Source organism: Aquarana catesbeiana, linkage group LG05 (genome assembly GCF_042186555.1).
Source record: "Aquarana catesbeiana isolate 2022-GZ linkage group LG05, ASM4218655v1, whole genome shotgun sequence".
Taxonomy (NCBI): domain Eukaryota; kingdom Metazoa; phylum Chordata; class Amphibia; order Anura; family Ranidae; genus Aquarana; species Aquarana catesbeiana.
Genome location: NC_133328.1, coordinates 500,084,950 through 500,106,921, shown reverse-complemented (window position 1 = coordinate 500,106,921; position 21,972 = coordinate 500,084,950). Strand labels below are relative to the sequence as shown.

Sequence of the window (21,972 nt, the reverse complement as noted above, 5' to 3'; positions counted from 1 at the left end):
GGCACATCGCAGCAACAAACAACCAGGTCACATTGAGTTGTAACCAATTTTCCAAAAACCCAAAAACAAACCCCCCCTACAACACGGTCAACATTTGCCCACACAAAATATTCACAGTCTTTGAGCCTCCGGAAGGAAGCAGATATATAGTCCGCTGAGTCAATGACGCCCCCGTCAACCAGAGGAGATGATGCATGTATTACATTTCTAAACCCCCCCCCCCCACCCTCCACCTCATTAGGAGAAGTAAGGACCATAATACCTTCAGTAAATTATAACTTTATAATGTATTCACTTCACAATCACCCACCACCTCAGGAACTCAATCCTCCTGCTTATGTATCTATAACAATGACCACCTGCTAAGTTGCCTATGGGTCTAATCTGAAACCTTGTCTGTGGATACCATCCAGCCTCCCCACATCTTGTCAAATTTGGCCCTAACCCCCCTACTCAAATAGGTGGCCTTGTAAAAAGAGACTGCCTTGTTGACGAGGGACTTCCAAGAAGCCAAAGTTGGGGCAGTAGATCTCTTCTATGACAGGATAATCAGTTTTTTGGCATAGAACAGCAGGAGGTTGAGAAGAGTTCGTATAGCCCTAGTGGTGGCTAAGGGCTCAACCGAGCTCTACAGGCATACTTCAACCATAAGGGGGACTGAAAGGGATGTGACTGACCGGATACACTTTGCTATATCTTGCCAGTAGGGCTTGATATGTGGACAAACATACAGTAAATTTTAACACACAAAACATCGATAACAACCCTCTTACCAAGTATATATAAACCTTTGCCATAGAAGCTCATTCATGCTTACTACAGAAAGGGTCAGCAAATGGATGCTAATAAGCCAATCTGAACCAGTTCTTCTACAACTCACAGATATCTCCACAAAATGTATCTCCACAATATCTCCAGTCACAGCACATACAGCAGATAGTTAAGTGACTGACAAGACCTACTACACCCTGCCCAGGTGCAGGGCAGCCACATCTACTAATGCTGGCAGACAAAATCTTTAGTTTGTTGTAACAACTTATACTGATATATGCTGCACAATTGTTTTTGTCATTCACCAGCAAACTAAGGCTGGCCATAGGGCTGACTGAAAAAGAATTGATGGATTCTACCATTTACACATGCACGGTTGGTGAAGGAATCGTCCCTGGGTGCCATTTTTTTTTTTTTGCTTCAATCTTTTTTTATTTAAATTTTTATTGCAAATGTACCAGAAAATTTGCAGTAATGCAAGACAAGCGCCAAGTCAGCCCACGCAGGGGCTATGGCTGGCGACGTAAGAAACATAGGTTCAATCATTCATATTATTTAATAATACAAAAACATAGAATAAAATATGTGGTTTATACAAGCCCATTCTTGTGTTTCTACCCTCATTCCATACAAAATTGTATCTCTACTACTAATTCATTACTCCATTTTCTTTATTTTATTCCACCCTTCCTCCCCTCCCCTCCCTGTATCTCCCCCCCCTCCATCACAACAAAACTTTCCTATTACCTTTGATGTTTCATTCACCACACTCACAATTGCCACTAACTTCCCCCCTATCCAATGTTCTTGATTATCTAATTGTATTATCGTTGATTTTACAGGCCATCTTTCTGTCTCTCTCTCCCTTCTCCCCTTCCCTGCACACTTCCTCCTCGTCCTCCTTTCCCTCGGGTGTCTCTATCTCCCTCTTCCTCTCTACACCTCCCCCCCCTGTCTCTACATCTGAAGCCTTTCTACTAACAATTGGTGCGGGGCCAGGTCCACATCCCCCAACCATGACTGCCATATCTTATCGAATTTACCCCTATCACTTCTACGGCTATAAGCCAGTAGTTCTCTGGGGAGAAGCGAATTGACGTAGGCAATCCATTGCTTCACTGTAGGCGCCATTGGGGCCATCCAGTACTTTGCAATAAGTTTTCTGGCAAGGTACATCAGTCTAGTTAACAAAAAGTACTTTCCTCCCGGGAACATTTTAGCATTTATGGCTCCAAGCAAGTATACAGTCGGGTTTAGGGGGATGGGAACCCGCGCCAACCTTGAAATATGCTGGGAGACCTCATCCCAGTATCTATACAGCTTTGGGCACCTCCAAATTAGATGGATGAAATCCCCTCTGTGTACTCCACACTTAGGGCACAGTGGGGAATCCCCTCGTCCCCATTTATAAAGCTGTACTGATGTCCTATAGACCCTATGGAGAATAAATAATTGTGACAGTCTTTGGGTTGCGGAAAGCGACACCACCGGAATAGCCTCAAGCGCCATTTCCCATTGTTTTTCTTCTATCTCTCCTATATCCTTTACCCATTTATTTCGGCACTTTAACAGAGTATGATCCTGAACTGACCTCAGCAACTCCCTATATATTTTTGATATTAACCCTTTCCTTGTGTCTGCCAAAAAAACCTCACTCAAGAGTGATACTGTTGGTACTGTCTGAGAATGTGTTATTTGTTGTACCTGTAACGCATGTCGAAGTTGGAGGTATTGATAGAAACCCCTCGGGTTCAAATGGAATTCCCTGCATAGTTGTTCATATGTCTTCAACACCTCTCCCTCATATAATTGTGGGAAGAACTGAATCCCCTTTTCTTTCCAGTGTGTAAACCCTTGTAGTTCCTGGATCTCAGGGTATCTTCTATTATGCCAAATTGGCGTGAATGGGAGCACGCCTGTTATTTTTAGCGCTTTCCGAACCTCTCCCCATACCTTTTTAAAGAGCGTATTTATAGGTTCTACCCCCTTCATACTTGGCAAGTCCATTTCCAAATGTGAGGCCGCTTCTAGCGTGGGTTCCAATATGGTCACCAGTTTATATGTAGGGTCCTCATTCCCCTTTCAACCCCACCCTGCCATTTGTTGTAGCTGTGATGCCAGGAAATACAGCTTAGAGTTGGGTATTGCCAGCCCTCCTCTATCCTTTTCATATTGCAGTGCTTCCAGGCTAATTCTGGGTGCCTTTTTTTTCCATATCAGTTCCCTCATTAGTGTATCAACTCGCTTGAACCACTTTTTTGGTATCCATATCGGTGAATTATGGAAGACATATAATTGCTGTGGTGCCCACACCATTTTTATTAAGTTTGCTCGTCCTATAACTGATAGGGGGAGCCTACACCAGCTATTGCTTTTTTCTTTCTGTCTAAAGAGCAATGGCTCCAAATTCAACCGAAGATACTCGGCCGGATTCGGGGACACCACTACTCCCAGATACTTGAAGCTATTAACTATTGTTATTTGTTCCGCTCCCACTGGTAGTCGGTCCCTCAGCTGGTCTATGGGCATTAGAGTTGATTTTGACCAGTTAATATGAAAGCCTGAAAAACTGCCGTATTCTCCCACTATCTCCATTACTGCCCGCAGAGATGAGGTCATATCGCCCAGATATATAAGTACATCATCTGCGTACAAAGATATTTTTTCTTCTCTCTGATATCTACGGAACCCCACCACCTCCGTTGAATTCCGGATCATTATGGCTAATGACTCTATTGCTAAGGCGAACAGCAATGGAGACAGTGGGCACCCCTGTCTAGTCCCCCTATACAATTCAAATGGAGGCGAGAGATTATTATTGATGCGTATTCTGGCTCTGGGTTTAAAATAAAGTATCTCTACCCAAGATACAAACTTACTTCCCAATCCAAATCTTTTCAGTGTTTCCATGAGGTAGGGCCACTCCACACTATCAAACGCTTTTGAGGCGTCCAGTGACAGAATGGCCCTACCCCCCGGATTGTCCACTGGCATCTGCAGGTTCATGTAGAGTCTCCTTATGTTATCCGATGTAGAACGGGTAGGTATAAAACCAGACTGATCACAATGGACCAGCTTGCCAATCACTCGAGATAACCTTTTAGCCAAAACACTGGCAAACAATTTAACATCCGCATTTAATAGCGAAATTGGGCGGTATGAGTCCAATAGGAGTTTGTCTTTCCCAGGCTTTAAAATTACTGTTATTATTGCCTCTTGCATACTATCTGGTAGGTAACCCACTTCCTCAGCCTCCCTTATGGCCTACAATAATGATGGTAAGAGGTCCTCCCTATAATGGGAGTATACCTCTGCCGGAATCCCGTCTGGGCCTGGTGATTTGTGGTGTTTTGTCCCCTCCAGTGCTTCTCTTAATTCCACTAATGTGATTGGGCAGTTTAACAATTCCCTGTCCGCCTCCGATATTTGTGGGAGCGGACAGGTTTGTAAGAACTGTACCAAATCAGATGGAATATAACTAGTTTTACTAGAGTACAAATCCCTGTAAAACAGTTGAAAGCTGCTCAGAATGTCTGAGCTAAGGGTCTGCCTCTCCCCAGATTTAGTCCTCACGGCCAGGATATTAGTAGGGTCTCGTTGCTCTCTAGCTATAAGGGCTAAAAGACGGCCAGTGTTTTCCCCTTCTTCAAAGTAACTTTGTTGCTGAAAGTATCTTCTCTTCTCTGCTGCAGATAACCAAACCGAGTTATATACTGCTTGTGCCTCCTTCCAGGATTCTTGATTAGGTTTTGATGGATCTCTTATTAAGGCCTGCTCCCTTTCTTTCAGTTCTTCCCGTACCCTGTTCTCCCATTCCCTGGAACGTGTTTTAATTCCCGCAATTTCTTTAATGAGACATCCCCTCAAGAATGCCTTGAGTGTATCCCATACTACCACAGCACTAGCGGATCCCCTATTAAATTGCAGGAACTCCCGTAGTGCCTCTCTTGTTCTATCTACCTGTGGGAACAAAGTTAACCAGTAGGGGTTCACCTTCCATAATGGTCGCCCCAGCATTCCTGTGGTGTCTAACCGTACCCAAAATGGGGAATGGTCAGATAGTAGACGTGGCTCATACGCTGAGTCCTCTACTAGCTGCAAGAGTACCTCATTCCCTAGACCCAGGTCAATACGGGAGAAACCATCGTGTGTTGCAGAATAACATGAGTAGCATCTGTCCTTTTCATGCCTCTCTCTCCATACATCCCGGAGTCCTATTTCTGTAAGCAGGGCAGCAAAAGCCGTCCTGCCAACTGTCTGTCTCATAGTTCTAGGTGTCAAGGACATTCTATCTTGGGAATTATCTAAGATGTTATTATAGTCACCCAGTGCTAACACCGGGACATCCGGGTGTAAGGCTATAAATTGTGATAGACACCCAAGTGGAACTGGTGAGAATGGTGGGGGTATGTATATAGATGCAATTATGCACATTAGTCCGTTAATTTTACATAGCAAAAAGACAAATTTTCCTTCCTTGTCCACCCTCTGTTCTATGCATTCAAAGGAGACATCCGAGGAGACCACTATACTAACTCCCCTTGAGTATGAGGTGTGCATGGAATGGAACTGTATCGGGTATCTCCTTGAACGCAGTAATTGAACAGAGTCTGGACACAAATGTGTTTCTTGTAGACAGATTATCTGAGGATTCATTTTATCAAAATATCTAAACATTGCACTTCTCTTGTCTCTGTCCCTCAACCCTCTCACATTCCATGTCATTAGAAGTAGACCCTTTTTTTCCCCCTTTTCCTTACTCATATAGGGAATCATACCAATTCAAATAATTATAAGACCAAAGACAACAACATAAGCAAAAAGTGAAAATACAATTGTCCTTCTGAGTTTTACCTACCTCTTGGATCCCCTCAGTGTGTAATACATATCTATCAACCTTCCTCCTAATCCCCCCACCATCAGTGGTGAAACATAAGAGGTATTTGTGAATAAACTTATGTTTGTGGTGTTTTTCACTATTTGTTTGAGTTGTACCTTTCCCACCCACTCCTCCCCTACCTCTCTCACCACCCTCCCCTCTCCTCCCCCTTTCCCCCCCACCCTCCTGTCTCCCCCACCCTCTCTCCCACCCACCCCCTACCTTCCCTCCCTGCCCAACTGGGCCTACCCTAGGGGCTATGTTCCTGACCTCCCACTTACTCTCATTCCCCAAACTGCACTGGCATACCTTACCCGTGCCATACATTTCAATACCCCCTTGTCCCAGGGGTCCCTATCTTGCCCCCTCCCCCCCTCTCTAACCTTGTTAGTGCTATTCATGTGTTCTAATTTTTTGTACTTATAGACAAAGCAGTTTATCGTGTCAGCTCAATGTGTTCTAAAGAGTGTTTATCAAACCTTTGCTAATTTATAATCCTATTCCTTCAACCTTATTAGTGCTATTCATGTGTTTTAATTTTTTATGTTCATAAGCAAAAATAATTTATCATGTCAACTCAATGTGTTTTAATAAGTGTATTCTAACCTTTGCTATTTTATAATCTGTCCCTACATCACTCCCTGATTCTTATTTTTACTTGTGGTTTGTTATTTACTTATTTCTTTGGTGTGTTACTTATTGTCTCTGTTTCCCCTTTCCCTTCCCTCCTCCCTGTTACCTCAGAAAGAGAGAAAAAAAAACAAAAAAACAAAATCTAATTAGTCTCTAGTCTCTTTTCTCCTACATTCCGTATTGTTCTCTCTGTATTCTCCAGCCATTCTTCCACATTTCGGGGGGAGTCAAAAAAAAGTGTCCCATTCCTTGTAGTTATTCTCATGCGGGCAGGGTACAGTAGTGCATAGTCTATCTTTTTTTACTGTAGCGTACGTTTAATCGGCATGTATGCCGCCCTGAGTTTTTGCAGGTCCGGAGAAAAGTCCTGATATAATGAAATTCTTACCCCCCTATATAGGATCTCTCTCATTTCTCTCGCCTTCCGAAGCAAAGATACTTTATCTCTGAAATTGAACATTTTCATAATTATAGGTCTCGGGTACTCCTTGCCCTGTCGGGGTTTAAAGGGAATTCGATGGGCACGTTCAATGCCGAAGAAAAGAGAAAAAGATGTAGTCCCAAATGTCTCCTTGATCCATCCCTCCAGAAATTCTATAGGGTCAGATCCCTCGCTCCGTTCAGGCATGCCTATTACTCTTATGTTATTTCTCCGGTTTATATTTTCTAGTTCATCTATTTTAGCTGATTGATTTTTTATGTATTTCTTCATATCAATTATATCTTGTCTAAGCGGGGATAGCACGTCTTCCACAGAACTTAATCTTTCCTCTAGGGCTGTTGTTCTTCCCTCCGTTTCTTTCAGTCTGCTGCCCATCACTACCAGTTCCTCCCTTATACTTTTTAACTGAGTAGCCAAACCAGGTATTGATTCCTTACATGCAGTAATTGCATGCAGGAGGTCCCTCATTGTTGGCTCTTCCACTCCTCCACTTTGGCCTCCCTCCATATCTGCCTCTGTTATATTAGATAGCCTTTTGAATTCTGTGTCACCACTTGTAGTATCAAGTTTTCCCACCCCGTGACCTTTTGTGGGCGGCACTGCGATTGGACTTGTTACGGCCGATATTAACCCGCTACTTTGGCTTTTCCTACCCGCCAAGGTACCTGTTTGAATTGATTGTTGGGATTTTACTGGTGATAGGGAGGTCCTAGTAAAACGCTCTAACTTTGTTGCTGCCGCTGCTGCAGCTGCTGCTGCGACTTTCACTTGGTTTGTCTGATTTTTTGCAGAGCGTGTAACCTGACCTCCTACTTGCTGTGACTGATTTTGTAACTGGTGCTGGTTTAATTTTTCCTCTGCTGCCCGCTTCCCAGCCATGCTATTATATCATGGGGAAGAAAAAAGTAGGAGAAGGGAAAGAAAAACAAAAAAAAACGCCTTTCCTTTTAGTAATTTGAGATATAATGTATAATTATTGCAGTCCCGGTCTGCTGATTTTACTTAAAAATGGTATCGCCAAGGTAGCACTCCGTTTATCTCTGTTACCACAACATCAGCCCAATAGCTCATGGGGCAGTGGACAGACACATGGACAACACAGTTTCACTTACAGCTGATGTTATAATAAGCAGCTTGCATCCACCGTTCCGCTGGTTCTATTTATATTATAAGAAAAAGGGGCCTCATACACCAGCTCCCCGTCCGTCTCCCACTTCGGATTGGGGCTGCTATTTTCCTCTATTTCAAATGCTGCTTCTTTAAGATCAATAAGTAATGAGGCAACAAGTTTCTATTCAACCAGGGTTTCACCTTGCAAATTCAGTTAAGTTTCTTCAAAAACCAATCAAAAACCAACTCTTCAACCAAGAACCAGGAATGAAAGTCATCCACAGCAAACATGGTATATGAGGAAAAAAAAGAGGAAAGTTTTCACCTATATCTGGCGTCTTCTTGGTCACTCTCCAGTTTCACAGCGTTACGTTGTTAGTTTTATTGGCTTACTTTGTTCGCTGCTTCTGCTGTTACTGTGTTCGGCCTGCTCGATTGCTACTGACAGCCAGGGGGAGGCCTCTCACACCACCCCTATGGCTCCGTCTTCCTGGCTCTCTCACTGCCACACTCACTGACACCACCGCTGCTGATGCTGCTGTAGCCGCCACCGAAGCGTCTCCTCATTAGGCCGCTGGCCCGCTGGTAGGGTCTCTCATACCCCACCTAAGCTCCATCCACCGAGTCTGCGCCGGGATCAGGTGTGCTCAGTAGCTCAGTAGCGCTGTAGTTTAGCCGGGTTCCGCTGCTTACGCTGCCGCCGACATACCGGTAGTCTTCTCAGCCTGTAGCTTAGCTGGTCAGAGCGGAGGGAGAGGAGATCTCGCACACCCTCTCACTCCCACATCCGGACACGCCCCTCCGTCCAATGGCTTGTTCCCCCTGGGTGCCATTTTATTCTGCTGTCAGAATACACAGATTGGCTGCAAGCTCCACAAAGTTTTTCAACTGTCGCATTTTACAGAAGTCAATTGTTAGATTGATTTCTGTTGAGAAGGCCACACATGGATCAAAATTCAGATGGTCCCTTCTGAAACTGTTGATTTTTGATCCATCTATGGGCAGCCTAAAGATCTATCCGATCATCCATTTTACTGAGTACATTACAGGCTTGTTAAAGTTCATTAAGCCCTGATAAAGGAGGGATGTTGTGAGTACTTGAAACGCATTGGCTGTTTTATGCGATGTTGCTAATGACCCAAGTATGTTTGGACTTTTTATCTCTTTGTCTTTGTGCTTCTGTTTTTTTGTGCTTTGAAAGAATTCCTTGTGAGTACAGTACCTTGGGTGGGAACTTTGTTTAATGTGAGCAATCCAACTGGAGCCAGGAAGCTCATTAAATGAGTGTATTTCTTATTACATTACACACAAGTCCCAGCACTGCTTGGATATGCTTTTATGAAGCTCACCTATTGCATCAACTATTTCCTCCTTCTCCTCTCTGCGGCTTTCTCTGAACAGTGCATTGTACAACAATACCATGTACAGCATTGAGGAACACATCCCCAAACTATAATTTAAAGATTTTTTGTACCTTTAATTAACCCCTTGAAGCTGCATGAAAAGGTGTTTTCTCTGCTGTATGATTTTTTTTTTTTGTCATCGGCACATATCAATCATGTACCAGTGACAAAGTACCTGGCGTCATATTCCTATCTTTTACAATAGTGTTTCATAAGCCCCACAAAGGGAATAAGTTAAATATCAAGATTCACTCCCCATAGACTTCAGTGGGGTTCAGGGAAAAAAAAATCCAGATTTTTTGTAATTTTGAGGATATTTCACTAAACTGGTTAAGAATGGAACCCTGGCAGATTTGGTAACCCCCACTTCTGAGATAGCATTCCTTGCATATTTTTCCATCAGAAAATCAATATGTGCAATTAAATTTAATGTTTAACAAACTTTCTTAGAAGTGATAAAACCCAGACACTGAAGCTGGGAAAAATAAAATTCTTAAGTAAAAGAATACTTTTTTATTCTATATTATATCCACTCACCTTGATATAGTGTTCAACAAGCTCCCACTTCCTTTCAAAAAGAGTATCAATAATTTGATGCATTAAGAATCCCACTATGCCCACCACAACTCCAATAAATGCCATCATCAGCCAGCGATCCCAGTCTGATCTGTTAGAATATGAAAAGTTATTGATTACTAATGTGTCTATAGGTGGGTTTCACAGATGTGAAAGTAATATCAGTAGTAGAATAACCGATACCAAAACAGCTGATGTGCAGCAGAAAAATTCCTAACTATATGTGGGTAGTTGTATTCATTTAAGTAGCACACTACCTCTAATCATGTGCTACTACTACGTAAAAAGAGATTTTACATGCTTTGCAGCAGCACACTATTGAAGATAGTCCGTTTGGGTGTACAGTATACCAAAAAGCAACAGTTAGTGCCACTATTTGATATAGTTATAAACATATGTTTACACTAAATCGCATCTTACAGTGGATCACGGGGGCCATGTCGGGCTCCTGCAGACACATCCTCCAGCTTACCTGCTGTAACTTTGTTATGACTTTCTGTTCAAAAGCTGGCGAAAGTGTCAATAGACTACGAGGGCACTCAACAGTCCATTGAGAACTAGAAGCTATCTGCCACAGTGGAAGACAGGACTTGTAGTTTCTTCATTCACAAATTCCTATGACTGAATGATGTGACTGTATGAGCAGAGACCTGCACTAACACGCTGATGTTAAATGTGACAGCAGGTGCAGGGGAAAAGAACCCCTCACCCACTGTCATGGGGAGTGGATCGGGGTGTGGGGGGGAGGTGATTGCATGCTACACATTATTATTACAGGTACTTATACAGCAAGGTCATTTTACGCAGCGCTTTACATATATATTGCCCTTAAGGAGCTTTCAATTTAAAGTCCCTAACTCACATTCATATAAACACATACTAGGGCCAATTTAGGCTGGAGCCAATTAACCTACCAGCATGTCTTTGGAGTGTAGGAGCAAACCTGAGTAGCCGGAGGTAACAGGCACAGGGGGAACATGCAAACTCCAGGCAGGTAGTGCCATGGTTGGGATTATAACAGATAAGCCTAGTGCTGCTAGGCAGAAGTGCTAACCACTTAGCCACTGTGCAGCCCAAAATATGCTACATGTTACATAACCTAAATATGAGTGTAATATGTAACATGCTCCATAAGGTGAACTTATCCTTTAAAGAATTTATTAGGCATTATTCTTATCAAACTGTTATTTAAAAAATTGTGCTAACATTAACCTCGATAAACAATTTAAGCCAGTAGGGTTTCAGAAATACATTATAAAACCGAATCAGGTAGAAAATAAACTGCAAGCCTGCATTCACAGCTTAGCAGAGCATGAGCAGAACATGTTCCCGGTGATTATTGTTTAATATATTTTTATTGAAATTTTTAATCACAGAAATATACAGGAAGAAGAGAGAAAGAGGAAAAAAGAAAATAAATACAATTAACAACATGGAAATGTACAGTAGAGGTGCCTTGAGTATATGTAATAACAGGTTTATGGCTCTTAAGGTAGATTGCCATAGAAAATGTTGAGATAAAATTGCAAATATACATAAAAAAAATGTAATACTGAAAACTTAAGTTAAATGTAGAGAAAGAAAGAAAAAAAAGATTTCCAATGCTATATAGAGAGATAGGTTTTTTTTAGGTCAGTAGGGAAATTCTAAGATAGTAAGGTTGCAAAATCAGGGTTTTCCATAAAAGATATCAGAATCTGTCTCAAAGGGTAAAAAGGGGATTTTTCGTTTCTTTTTAGTGGCTGCCAGGGCGGTAATTCAGAGATATTGAAAATCCCAGTACATACTCTCAATAACAGAATAGATAACCAAATTAAACAACCTTATGAGAATGGAAAAACTATCGGCACAGTTACACGACCAATATTCTCATTTGCAGGACATATGGCTTCCTTGGATATCTTTTATGGTTCCCAGTGATTTTTTGCAAGTGTTTTACGGGCATGTTTGCACTTGCGTCAAGCTTCAGATGTTTGTTTCCTGGTCTGAGCAAGGGGAGGAGTTCTTCTGGACAAAAATACACATTAAAAACGTGTTTCATAAGTATTTAGGTAACCCATTAACTCTTTGGTGCTATGAATGCTTGAATATGCTAAAAAAAAAAGGCATATCGGGCATAAAGCACAGGCCCCATAAGCATGCAAGTGTGAACAGGGACAATTAGAAAGAATGGGATTCTGCATGTTGAGCATGGTCAGGCATAGGTAAATAAGCTAAAAAAACATTGAATGAAAAAAAAAAAAAAAAAAATGAAATATTTATACACGTATAGTAGATGCTTACTAGCAGTTTAATAAGGCTTCAAGTATAAAATTTAGGTTAACATTTGAATTACCTGTGTGGATTTTCTTTTAGCCATGTCTTATAGACTTCACTGTGTGAGGGTAGATAGTCCAGGCTTTCATGTGTTTCCTGAAGATCTTTTTTCTGGCGGTTCACCTTAACAGAATTGTGAATTTCCCCTTCTTCTGCTTCCTCAGCCTTTTCTTTCCTGTTGGATACCGAAGACATAATCACCAGTTGTGCTATTCCTGAGGAATACTGTGTATTTTAGTCTGGACCAAGCTAGCGCAACTTCATGGAGACACAGAAGTCAGAATGTGCCTCAAAGTCATCAGTGAAACAGAGATTAATTAGCTCTCTTGGCATGTTATGAACACAAGTTACGTGTTGGGATTGGCTACATTTGTTTTATGATAATCAGAGTCCTATACATTTGAATATAAAATAGTAATTACAAGGATAATTAGTGGATTATACAATGGTAACCACCATGACACAATCTTTGGCTTTATAGTCTACCCACATTCTCCTGCATTTATTATAATTGCTTAAAATTGATTCCTGATAAGTACATATATTTTCAGAATAGGTCCATCAAATCCTAAAAAATGTGGGTTATTCTAAGAGCAAATGATTAGGTATCTGTGAGGCCTCATTCACACTGGTAATGAAATACTGGCAATGAAATACCTGCATTTATAGGACATGCATGTAATGATTTTAAATGGTATAATTCACACTGCACTTACCTGCATTATAGGTGCGTTAAGAGAAAACAGAATTCTATGCGTCCAGATGCATATAAGCAGATAAGATTCTCTGAAAGTGGAAAAGGCATGTATCTGGGAAACATAAAGTTTGTTTAACCCCTTTGCGCTGACAGTACGCAAATATGTGGCCTTTCAGCGGGTGGGCCTTAGCGCGGAGTGGCTGCATATTTGCGTACCACACTGAAAATACAGCTGTCCCGAGAGCAGACGTCCTGCACAGTTATTGGCAGCGAACAAAAACCTGCTTACGTTTGGGAGCGTTCTGATCATGTGACTGCCGTGACAGCCAATCACGGCAATCACATGATCATAAACCCCACCCCCTGACATCTGAAACACTTTAAAGGGCCGCGAGGCAGCGGGGCAAAGGGGTAAAACCTCCCAGATAAATTCTCTTGCATTTAACCCATTTCCTGCCAGATCCATTTTTGCTTTTTTTGCATACATGTTAAATGCACATTTGAGGCCTGAAGATTAGTTAAACCCCCCCAAACATTATATATTATCTGTTAACAGAGGCACTAAAGAATAAAATGTTGATAGTTGCAATTTTTTATGTCATATGATATTAGCACAACAGTTTATCAAATTATTTTTAGTAAAAAGTACACTAAAGGTAATTTCAAGAGCAAATAATTACAATGTATTACCTAATTTTTTGGTAAATAGATACCAAACATTTCAAGCCTGAGCAAAACTTTTTAGTTATAAATAGAGTACAGAGGGATAGAATACCTATTATGTTTTTATTGCTGTCTGTGCTCCCATTAGGGAGATTTACCCTCTTTATTTGTCCTATTAATATTATCATTGCAAGTTGGGTTGGCATCGAAACAAAAAGAGAAGAAATCTTCCAATGAGGACACTAGTTCTGTTGACCTGTTTTGGTTATGGGACAAGAAGTGAAGGTAAATCTCTCCAATCTCTCCAATTGGACACAGATGGTAAAAAAACTGGCAGGGGTTATAATCCTCCCTTATTCTATCCAAATAAAAAAAAAAAAATTGCCTGTAGTTCAACTTTAAATTTGCATGCCCTCCTGAAACAGAGACAAGCTACACTACCCAAAATTGTCCACAGGTTGAATGATTGCTATCAACCTTCTTGGTATCCTATAGGGGGCTAAAAGCCCCCTATAGGATGAGTCATAAGAGGGCCAATGAGAGCTGCATGGCTGCAGAGCTGGAGGTGTGCCGCTGTGTTTGTGTAAATCCAGGGAGTGAACAGGCAGCAACTTCAGCTGCCCACAGTTAAAATGCATGCAGCCAGACTTAGTGGAGGGACTTTTCTGCAGCATATTTGGCAAGTAGAGAATCACAGTATATCTAAAATGATATGCAAAGTGGTTGGAGGGAAGCTTCAGAATGGCAATGATGTTTTTATTACAAATTATGTGAGCAGACTACAGTTCCTCTTTAAGCGTATATAAGCAGGGGTTAGTATCCCTTTAAAGGAAGCTCCGCCTCTGGATGTCTACTGTGGGTTGGGCTAGTCTATTACTTTATAAGCTTGGGACAAAAGAATTAGAAGGCGAGGCTAATGGTAAGTGGTAGCCTGCAGAGAACCATTATAGAGGCTGCAATCTGGTGTGGAATACATCCTTCAGGGTAGGCCTGGAATAGGCCCAAGGATTGAGTTCACTTTAGGGAACCTGCAGCAGAGAAGAGGGGAAGTACTGGTCGGCATCTCCATGTTAAAACTGTATCATGTATCATGGAGATGGCGTACTCTTCCAGATAGCAAGATAACTTGCCACAAATTTGTGGCAGTATTGAATTGTAAGTCTGTTAACTTGCTGCACATTTTCACTGGCAAATTGTACACTTGCAGAGCACTTGAAGCACAAGTTCTAGTTGACACTTTTCCAATTTGTAACAAATTTGAGTGGCAAGTCTCTAACAAGAGCAAAGTTGCAGTGGTGAGTCTACAGCCAGAGCTCTGCATGTCTACAGCATGAAAATTCAGCCACAGTAATCCCTATGTGGTGGGATGACTATTGCACAACATAAATGAACCAGAACTTGCAGCAGACTTTCAGAATATTTGCAAAGAAAGTTGATCTGGAGTCATGCAATGCCTGGCAAGTCTAGCAATAGCTTAGAAAGTCATTTTTGAAACTGAAGCACAATTGCTTGCTGTCTGGGCTTGTACTGAGAAGAACTTTGTATTCGTTCATGTTACAGTAAAACTTTAAAAAGGCTTATCGTATGGACATTCCTTTCTGTCTATTGGTGGGCCTCTGGCCGGGAGCATGTGAGTAACCAAGAAGGTGAAATTCCTCCATAATTCAGGTGTTTGGTGCCCTCTCTTTTCTGTTGTAGGAGGTTGGTGAGAGGTACCTGTTGCTGGCGGTGAATCAGGTCCCCACTTACACATACACGCGTGTGAAGGCCATATTTAGCCGCCCGCACAGGTGTTTTGTGCATCTGAGTCCAGGCAGTCCCATTTATGTTATTTGGGACACAATAGGTGTACTGACACAGCCGCTGCTTCCAATTTGGCATCCATGTGGGTGCGGATGCATGTCCCCAAATGCAGACGGTGTGAATTTGTGTCCGTGCAGCTGCTGCATCCCAACTGATACTAATGGGACTGCCTGCACACGGATACATGGAACACCTCAAAGCCCACTTCACCGGACCAAAACTGTGTACAACTGCATGCAGTTACAGCCCAGATAGCAAGGATAACTTGCCACAAATGTGTGGCAGTGTTGAATTGTAAGTCTGTTCACTTTCTGAACATTTTCACTGGCAAGTTGTACACTTGTAGAGCACTTGAAGCACAAGTTTTAGTTCACGCTTTTCCAATTTGTAGCAAATTTGCATGGCAAGTCTCTAGCAAGAGCAAAGCTTCAGTGGTGAGTCTACAGCAAGAACTCTGCAAGTCTACAGCACAAAAATTAATTTGCAGTGACCCCTGTGGTGGGATGACTATTGCACAACATAACTGAACCAGAACTTGCAGCACACATGCAGAATGTTTGCAAAGAAAGTTGATCTGGAGTCATGCAATGCGAACTTGCTGCCATTGTGAAACAAACTTGTGAAGCCTGGCAAGACTAGAAATAGCTTAGCAAGTCATTTTCAAACTTGCAGCACAATTGCTTGCTATCTGGGAGGGGTTTGTAGCGCAGTCTTTTTCACTTGAATAGGTCGTATTCGATGGTGGTACTGCCACCAAATGCAACAGAAAGTTAAATTTTTGTTGTGGCTGCAAAGTACAGCATGCGATTAACCCTGTCTGGCTACGTTCGCAGCTTAAAGGGGTTGTAAACCCTTGTGTTTTTTCACCTTAATGCATCCTGTGCATTAAAGTGGAGTTCCACCCAAAAAAAAATGTAATTTATGTGCACAAAAAAAATAAAAAAAAAAAAACATTTGGAGAAAAATTTTTTTTTTACTCACCTCTAAATGCCTTTTGCTAGGGGGTCCCTTGTAGTCTGCCTCCTTCAGCGCCTGGGCTCTTGACGTCACTTCCCTCGGCGCAGGAAGGGAGATCAGCTCTGCCCCCTCCCTCTTGTCAATCATCTGGGACACATCACAGGTCCCAGTTGATTGCGCAGCCAATCACCACGGCTGTGAAGCCACAGCTGCAGTATTTGTAGCTGCTGACTTTTAATTTTTTTTTTTTTAAACGGAACTCCGCTTTAAGGTGAAAAAAGTGACCGGCCCCCCAGCCCCCCTCCCCGTTTTACTTCCCTGAGCCCTGGAACTTGACCCGACGGGGACGCGCTGTCCCTCTGCCCGGGGGTTCTCGGCTTTTGATTGGATAGATTGAAAGCAGCGCAACCATTAGCTAGGGGGCCGAGTCATACATTCAGCGTCTATAGACGCCGAATGATGGACTCGGGAGCGTGCCCGCAAGGTAACCCCCTGGGAGATCGTCTCTTCTAAGGGGCTATCTGATGTGGGGAGAAGCCGCAAGAGCCGCTGGGGGACCCCAGAAGACGAGGTTCGGGGCCACTCTGTGCAAAACGAGCTGCACAGTGGAGGTAAGTATGATATGTTTGTTATTAAAAAAAATAAATAAATGAACCCTTACAATCACTTTAAGGGGGGAAGTCAGGGGGCATTAAAATCACAGCTCAACTGTATATGTTCTTGCTGCAAGTGTAAACTAGACCTTAGAGTAAGGGTGAAAAGAAAACTGAGATATAGTCATGAAAATGTAAAATACATATTTTATTGCTGTATCCTGTCAGTCTCACTGTGGATGTGAACTATTATTCTGTCAGGTTCTATTGTAAGAATGATTTTCTTTACCTTAAAGTATTTACTCCCTGCGGTGACCTAAAGCTTGTGCCTCAGGCATAAACATGCATTTCCCTCCATGGATTTGTGTTAACAATCCTGTTTGATAATTCATGGCAGAAAAAGTCTCAAGAAATACTTCTAGTCACAAATCTTTCACTGACTGGAAAAATCTGTATGCTGTGTAGATTTCTTAGGGATATAAAGATGTAAAGATAACTTTTTCACTGATATTTAATGTTTTCTGCTGATGTGACTATGTGTTGTGTATTATACCAGTATTACTTGTTCCATCTAGATTCTTAAGGCATCTTATCTGCATATCTACAGATTTACCAGCAGAAAATAACTGTATTACATTTAGCAATCTAGAAAGGGCAGATATTGCATGTGATAGCTGCAAAAAGTCCCCGAGGCCTAGCAAGCCTATTCCAATCTGTTCTGGTCATATGTAGCTATACAAGACTGAAATGTACTGTAATGATGGTTGCAACGACACAGTTCTGCACAGTTCTTCAGTAGAAAGAATAGTCCTGATTTACTAAAAGAAAATGCACAAACGGCAAGTCAAATTGGCAAGTCAGAAGCTTTAAATATCAATATCGACCATGACGGACTGAAGATTGAATCGAATTTCTAACTTTTTTTTCTCCTTCCTCCAATCCAATAACAAAAAAAAAAGAAAAATAGGAAAACTGATTTATCTGATTTATCAAAACTGCAGTAAGTAAAGGTCGATAAAACTATAAAACCAGTCACCTTTCAAATATAGTTTTCTGCAGCACCTTAGAACATGAAAGTGGTTCTAAAAGCTCAACATTTTTTACCTTAAAGCGGAGTTCCCTCATTTTTTGGGGGGGGTGTTTCCTTTTTTTTGTGGGACTTCCTGTCCCACTTCCTGCTTCCTATCTTCGGTCACCTAGGCGACTCCTCCTCTCGCCCTAGGTGGCCCCTCCCTGCCAGGAATCTTCTGGGACACAACTCAAGCCCCAGAAGATCGTCTGGCCAGTAGGAGAGCGCAGCGCGACTCGCGTATGCGCAGTTCGCGCCTGGCCGTGAAGCAAGTAAGCTGTCATGGCCGGGTGCCCACAGTTACCATGACGGCGCCGAGGAGAGGAGGGGGAGAGGAGCTAGCCTCCAGGCGGCCACATCGCTGGACCGTGGGGCAGGTAAATGTTGATTTATTAAAAGTCAGCAGCTGACTTTTAATAACAGAAAAAACGGGTGGAACTCCACTTTAATGCATTCTCTGTATTAAGGTAAAAAATGTCCCAGTAATTATATCACCCCCTCACCCCCCTGTATACTTTGCTGAATCTCGATCCAGCGCTGTGCCCATCTGCAGTGGCTCTCTTCTCTCTCTCTCTGCTCACAGAGGCAGCAGCAGAAGCCAAATCCTTTGAGCAGAGAGTGCGGGGCAGGGCGGGGCTGAGCTGTGCTGTGTGTGTGTGTCAAAAGACGCACACAGCCTGGCTCAGGATTGAACCCGCAAGTGCACGCCCTCATAGGAAACAGCTTCTTATGAAGGCGCACTCAGAAGAGGAGGAATCTGTAGAGCTGGTAGGGGACCCGAGAAGTGAATGTTCAGGGCCTGAAAACATTCCCCGTGTTTTCCAATGAAAACCATTCATATACTGTATATGTGCGATCTAAAGTTGCATCAACTTCAAAGTAGTTCATGCACTACTTTGATTTTCATGCAACTTGAGGGCGATAAACTTCAATGTTAACCCTGAAAAGTTGCATGAAAGTTGTACCTGAATGTTAAATAATGCAACAGTTGTTCAATAGTTGTCCCTTATTATTGGTCAAAGCCAAAGTCATATCCAAGTTGTACCCATCCAAAGTTGCATTAAAGTTGCACAAAGTCGTGTGGCTTACAAATGCTTGTTGGATCATCCCTATGGAAAATACTTCTATTAAACTATTTTCTAAAAGAAAACAGGCCGTTCACTTTGAAAAGCAATTTCCTTTAGTCTAGCGAATGGGATGAAGCTCTGCTGACTTCCATCATCCAATCATGTACAAGAATAAATGGGTTTCTCTCTTTATTTTCCTTGCACGTGATTGGGCATTCTTCGCAAAGTGAATTTTCACCACTTTCACTAAGCTATGGAAAAATTCCCTTGCAAAGTGAACAGACCTATTTGCCTTTAGAGTCCATTCACACATAAAAATTGTGCGATTGCCAATGCGACTTTACAGTGCAACTTTGATGCGACTTTGGATGAGTGGGACATTGTTACGACTTTGGTTTTGACCAATGTGATTGTTTGTGCTCTACAAAGTCGCACACAAGTCACATTTTTTTTACAGTCATGTTTTACTGTATTATGCCAATATGATCATGTTTTTTTTATGTGACTATGGATCAAAGAGCTTGGTGTGTTACATTATAAGTCAACATTATGAACTACTATGCTATTATGCTACCATGGTATTATGATATGATGCCAATATGTGTTACATATATGAACTATTTTTTTTCATCAATACCTTTTTATCTGCATAGATATATTAGATAATAAATTTGACAGACACACTTTGTTCATTTTACTTTTTCCAGCCGCTTGCTTAATTTAAAGTCCCGACCCTTATTTATTCTCTAATAAGCAAATAGAAAAACAAGCCCCAGCCAAGAGACCTCTTACCATTCTGTTTCCTTGGGTACCCATAGTTGCGTAAAACATGATTGTAAAATATATATATATATATATATATATATATATATATATAATTTTTTTTTTTTTGATAAAGGTCTTGAAATGTAAACACATGTTTGTAGCATCTAAAAAGCTTGATGCATTTCGTGGATTCCTTCCACTTATCAGGAGCAGATGCAAAATAAGTGTCCTAAAAAAATATTCATGAATTACAATTCATCTGACTGAAAGAGAGGGGGGGACACACCCACCCATACTTACAAATCAACTATGGGTTTGGAATGTGGAATTGAGAGCTAAGGTTGACTGGGGGTGCCCTCTGTCCCGGGAGCTGAGGTGGTATAACCCATGGTACACTGGTGGAAAACCATCAGGAGACAGATGTCCCTGGGAATGTAGTCCCCAATTGGTAATCAAGGGTGATGCAATCAACATCACCAAAAACATCTGTGAATAAGTACAGTATAGTTATGTGTGTAGTTATGTGTAAAAGAAAAAATGTATCTGATTACTTCTATAGGGTGCAACCCAGTGCTGATCCGAAAGGTGATAGGGAATGAGTGTGATGGGATAGTAGTGAGCCTGTGACTTGGTATAGAGCAAAATAAAAGTAATATAGAAGAGTGACAAAGTGGGGTTGATTTACTAAAACTGGAGAGTGCAAAATCTGGTGCAGCTCTGCATAGAAACCAATCAGCGTCCAGGTTTTTGCTGTTAAAGCTTAATTGAACAAGCTGAAGGTAGAAGCTGATTGGCTACCATGTACAGCTGCACCAGATGTTGCCCTCTCCAGTTTTCGTAAATCAACCCCAATGTACCCCAAACACAGGGGGCTAGTGTTGATATAGAGTAAAAAACTAACCACCAGAGAAAAAATAAATAAAGAGAGAAAAGGGTAAAAACTGCCTTGTAATCCTATGCCAACAAACAAAGTCCAGAATGGTGCATGGTATCCACAGAAAACAAAAGCCAAAAAGAATAACTATTCCAGCTAAAAGGAGTATATATACAGGCATACCCCACTTTTAAGTACACAATGGGGTTTATTTACTAAAGCTGGAAAGTGCAAAATCAGGCTCACTTCTGCATAGAAACCAATGAGCTTCCAGGTTTTATTACCAAAGCTTAATTGAACAAGCTGGGGTTAGAAGCTCATTGGTTTCTATCCAGAAGTGAGCCTGATTTTGCACTTTCCAGCTTTAGTAAATAAACCCCATTGGGTACTTAAAAGTGGGGTATGCCTGTACTCCAATGTGGCCACGGGTAACCACCAACATCACGTTGGCAAATGAATAGAGGGGAGGCGCCATCACCTGAGCAGAATTAGCACCAAAAAGCACTCCCTCGTGAAAGATGCCAATGCCAACACAAAGCACCGACTCCATGGCACCAGGTGTGTTAATGTCATACGTCCAGCGCTAAGGGCATGACGTCAATGTGCATCAGGACGCCCACCCGAACCCCCGCATCGCTGTGAGGCAAAGAGGAAAGGGGAGGACTCCCGATGTGCATCACAGCTCCCGGGACTGAAGAAACCACGGCCAGTCCAAACAGCTCACATGACCTTGGGACAAGAAAAATATTAGATCCTTGATATAAATAGAGCTTTCTTTTCGTGGTATTTGATCACCTCTGCAGTTTTTATTTTTTGCGCTATAAACAAAAAAAGAGCAACAATTTTGAAAAAAATGCATTATTTTTTACTTTTTGCTATAATAAATATCCCCCAAAAAATATATAAAAATTTTTTTTTTTCCTCAGTTTAGGCCGATATATATTCTTCTACATATTTTTGGTAAAAAGATCGCAATAAGCGTATATTGATTGGTTTGCACAAAAGTTATAGCGTCTACAAAATAGGCGATAGTTTTATGGCATTTTTATTTTTAATTTTTTTTATTAGTAATGGCAGTGATCTGCGACATTATGGCGGACACGTCAGACACTTTTGACACTATTTTGGGATCATTGACATTTATACAGCGATCAGTGCTATAAAAATGCACTGATTACTGTGTAAATGACACTGACAGTGAAGGGGTTAACCACTAGGGGGCAATGAAGGGGTTAAGTGTGCCCTAGGGAGTGATCCTAACTGTGGGGGGGATGGGCTCTAAGTCACGTGACAGCGATCACCGCACCCGATGACAGGGAGCGGTGATCTCTGTCATGACACTAGCTAGAACGGG

General features: G+C 41.8%; 1 protein-coding gene across 2 annotated transcripts in view; it reads right to left on the bottom strand.

Moving 5' to 3' along the window:
• The window catches only part of LOC141145159 (chloride channel protein C-like), a 225,666-nt gene that overhangs the window by 160,591 nt on the left and 43,103 nt on the right, over positions 1 to 21,972 (bottom strand). The window contains exons 3-4 of one of the 2 annotated variants that reach the window (XM_073631572.1): positions 12,150 to 12,305; positions 9,776 to 9,905 (exon numbers count right to left, since the gene is read on the bottom strand). In XM_073631572.1, coding sequence (XP_073487673.1) covers positions 9,776 to 9,905; positions 12,150 to 12,305 — 286 coding nt within the window. Of the gene's footprint in view, positions 1 to 9,775; positions 9,906 to 12,149; positions 12,310 to 21,972 lie in introns of both variants that reach the window. The other variant, XM_073631571.1, reaches the window with a different exon arrangement.